The sequence below is a fragment of the Nanorana parkeri genome, unplaced genomic scaffold (assembly GCF_000935625.1).
Source record: "Nanorana parkeri isolate BGI_ZX_2015 unplaced genomic scaffold, ASM93562v1 scaffold890, whole genome shotgun sequence".
Lineage (NCBI taxonomy): Eukaryota > Metazoa > Chordata > Amphibia > Anura > Dicroglossidae > Nanorana > Nanorana parkeri.
The window spans coordinates 807,049-810,764 of NW_017307158.1; the positions used below are offsets into that span (position 1 = coordinate 807,049).

Genomic DNA, 3,716 nt, shown 5'->3' on the forward strand with positions numbered 1-3,716 from the left:
CCCCCCTCCTTTTAGCTGAAGTGCTCCATGCTGAAAAAGTTAAATTGTGTGGGATCCATGTTTGCTGCGTCCTATATTGCCTGCAATTTCCAAAGCGTCCAAATAAGACTCTTTACTGTCAGCCATGTTGACTTTATAATCTCTATAGACATGGCTTGAGAAGCTCTTTATCCTGGCATACATCTGTGAGGGGTTAGAAACCCTGTTTGTCTGTGCCCCTGTTAAGGAGGTTTGCCCTCTTGATTTGTCCTGGTGATGTCATCAATGTAGAGGAAAGAAAATCCCAAATGTTGAGGTGTCCCATCAGGAATAGATGGGGAAATCTTCCAATAGGGACACTAGTTCTGCTGACCATCTCCTCTCCCTTCCTGCTGGGGAATGTAAATGTGATTTTCCACAATGCCACACAGATGGTCATCAGAAATCTGACTGGGGTTATAACCCTCCCTTACTCCTAACCAAAAAAAGGCTTAAAGGTGATTTTCACTCAGCCTTATAATCTGAGCCGACCTGTGACAATGAAACTGTCACAGGTCGGCTCAGTAGATCGGGAAGTGAGCGAACACATAACGGCGCTCGCTCACTCCTCAATCTATCCGTGCAGAGAGCCGTGACTGTCACTCATGGCTCCCTGCAGCGCTGACTGGTGGGATGAGAGGGGGAGGGGGTGGGTTCGGATTGCACTGCCTCTAGATAGGCAGAGCTAGCTGTCACTCACGCAGCTGGGTGGATTCAGACGGCATTGTTGGGATCCGTTCCGGCTGCGGCGCCTCAGTATACCGCGAGCAATACTGAGCTTTGGGTGACTGGAGGACGCTAGCTTGTGTTCTCCTGTTACCCTTATGAGAATTATGGAGAAAAGCCCTGACCCCATAGTTCTCTAACTTGCTGCATTGAGCTGGGTAATGCTGAGTCGGAGTAGATGGAAGCCTAATTGAAGACAGTGCTGTTGTCTTTGCTATGTAGTCTTGCAGGCATGTGTATTAAATGATGCCTAACTATAAATCCTTTAGTAGAGGAGTTCTAGGTTTAATTAGGATTGACGCTTCCAAATGTGTATTTTTTTAATTGCTATAAAGAGTAATGTGTATAGAAACCCAAAATATCCCAAAACTAGCATTGTGTTGCAGCCAGGGCTGGATTTACTTTCTGCTGCCCCAAGGCCAGGTTCCTCAATGTGCCCCCTACAAACCACCACCACCTATTGGGCTGCAATGTTCTCGCTGTGGCTTGTGGTTGGTCTACTATCCCTTTTTCTTGTGAACAGATGAGTGCCTATGTACAGGTCATGCCAGAAGTCCCTAAAGTGGGCAAGGAGATAAATAATGGGAGGTGACATGGGAGAGACTGGATGGTAGCAAACCAGACTGGAAAACTCTTGGCTAGACACTACTGAAGTGGGAAAGTTTGGGATTTGTGTTCATCAAAGTTTACCACCTATCCAGACTTCATCTACGGCATCTCATTGTAACACTGTGGTTTTATCTTAGATGACTCCAGACTGGATGATCTACTCCACCAATCTTGTCTACAGCCCAACCTCTTCCACAAATGTCCCCATTACCAGGACAAGCTCTGCAGTCATGCCAATTCGTTGCTACTATACCAGGTGAGTAATGAGGGCAATGGCACAGGTGTGGGGAAGGTCTCTGGACTTGTGTAGATGTCTCTTGCTCAGACCTGAGTGGGAACACTTAAGGTCTTGAGGCACAGGCAGACAGTTTTCTTTAACGTGGCTCCAGTCACTTTAAGCGCTATGGTAGCTGACAAATCTTCAGTGTGGGGACCCTGAAGACGGAACACGTATGGTCCCCATGTTTAAAGGCTGCTAACTTTTGCTTAGACTTTAAGCTCAGCTGTCATATTTACAGGGGCTGTCTGTTTTTCTTTATGGGAATGCTAATTGTCTGGCTAAAGACTTAATATGGAGTCAGATCCAGGATAAGTGCTTCAATTTGTCAGTATTTCTCATCCCTACTTTAGTCAATGACTCAAAGCCTTGATGTTTTAGCCTCAGCCTTAGAGCTGGAGAACTAGAGCCTCAAAAGGAAGGGATCACAAAAGTTGGTCTACATTATCTCATAAGACATAAGGATGGCCTTAGTGTGTGTCCAACATGAATACAAAGTCACTAGGCATGTTATCTGCCATTACAAGGTTACTCTTGTATCTGAAAACTGGGATAGCATGGGAATGACTGATCAGCCTGCCAATTTGGTTAATTAGGAACTCCAATGAAAAAGGTCTTGTCTTGCACTTTAATGTTGATATGTACTCCCTTTGTGTCTAGGTATGCCAATGTGAGCAGCAAGGCTGTCAGACCAACATGGGTTCCATTCATCACCACAGTCTCCTATGAGGAGAAATTAAACTTCTCCCTGACTCTGATGGCTGGTATGTGTATGAGTGGTAATGGTGGTTGGGCCTAACCCCCCTTCTACTTTGTTTTGAGTCTACATCTGGCCCCTCCTAATCTTTTCATTTGATCTAGATGACTGGAGTGGCCCCAGAGATTCCACTGTCTTCCAATTGGGGGAAAAAATCTACATAGAAGCCTCTGTGGGCATTGAAAACCATATTGACATGATCCTGTTTGTCGACAGCTGTGTGGCCACCATAACTCCTGATCCCAACTCTTCTCCTCGCTATGAAATCATTAACGCCAATGGGTATGTTCATCAGTTAATGGGAGGTGGGGTTGCTTTGATATGGCTGAGTGCTATGACTGGTCATGTTCTGTAGGTGCTTTGTGGATGGAACACAAGAGGATTCTTCTTCAGCCTTCATCTCTCCAAGAACCAGTCCTGGCAGTCTGCAGTTCACTGTTGATGCTTTCCGATTCCTGGATGTGGATTTGTCTATGGTAAGAGCTGTTGCTGAACAGGTTTTATGAACACTGTACCCTTTGTGCTACTACAGTTGCATCTCTTTCCTCTGTCCTCCTAGATCTTTATCTCCTGTCAACTGAGAGGTGCTGCAGCCACCCAAGTCCCTGACCACATGAACAAAGCCTGTTCCTACAGCAAAGCCACAAAGAGGTGACCTTAAACTTGAGACTTGTGTATATCAAGGTTCTGGCTATATCTATGGTCACATGATCAACCCCTTAATTGCTATCCTTGGTTTTAGTTAGACCTGTTCTCAAATAAATCGGCATATACAGTGTAAAATTTTAGGATTATGGATGTTAACCCTTGATTGATAGATTCAAGCTCTAGGGTTTTCATGAGCATTTAAAGACTAAGCTGCATATTGCATGTGACAGACCACACAGCACCCCGACTAGGTGCCTCTGTCACTATGAAGCTTCCTCTCCGTTGGAACCCAAATTTGTGTCCTCAGCCCAAAAAGAAGATGCATATAATGGGGTTGTCTCCTGAGTGCCTATCATATGTTCATTCACTCAGCTACATCTAGTGTCAAGTTAACCCAATCACACAATTAGACTTGACCTGACAAGTTAAATAGGAGTCAAGGCCAGAGTTAACCCCTTTGGTATTGCTGGACTTGCACCATGTACCTATAATGGGCACAGGATGACTTAAACATATTGCCAGGGGAAAGATGTGGCATATCCACTCCACACAAATCTGGGTTAATGGTCCAAGGGGTACACGTACATGACAATCCTCAGGGTTCCAGGAACAGTCCATCATAGCTCCATGTAACCCCAGGAGGTCGGGGGGGGGGGGGCTCCCTAGTCTTCCTCTCACTGA

The 3,716-nt window shown here is 45.5% G+C and overlaps 1 protein-coding gene across 1 annotated transcript in view; it reads left to right on the forward strand.

The window, feature by feature from the left end:
- The window catches only part of LOC108794726 (zona pellucida sperm-binding protein 3-like), an 8,468-nt gene that overhangs the window by 353 nt on the left and 4,399 nt on the right, over window positions 1-3,716 (forward strand). The window contains exons 2-6 of the mRNA XM_018565815.1: window positions 1,491-1,609; window positions 2,291-2,394; window positions 2,492-2,669; window positions 2,743-2,863; window positions 2,947-3,038. Of these exons, the coding sequence (XP_018421317.1) occupies window positions 1,491-1,609; window positions 2,291-2,394; window positions 2,492-2,669; window positions 2,743-2,863; window positions 2,947-3,038 (614 nt within the window). The remainder of the gene's footprint in view (window positions 1-1,490; window positions 1,610-2,290; window positions 2,395-2,491; window positions 2,670-2,742; window positions 2,864-2,946; window positions 3,039-3,716) is intronic.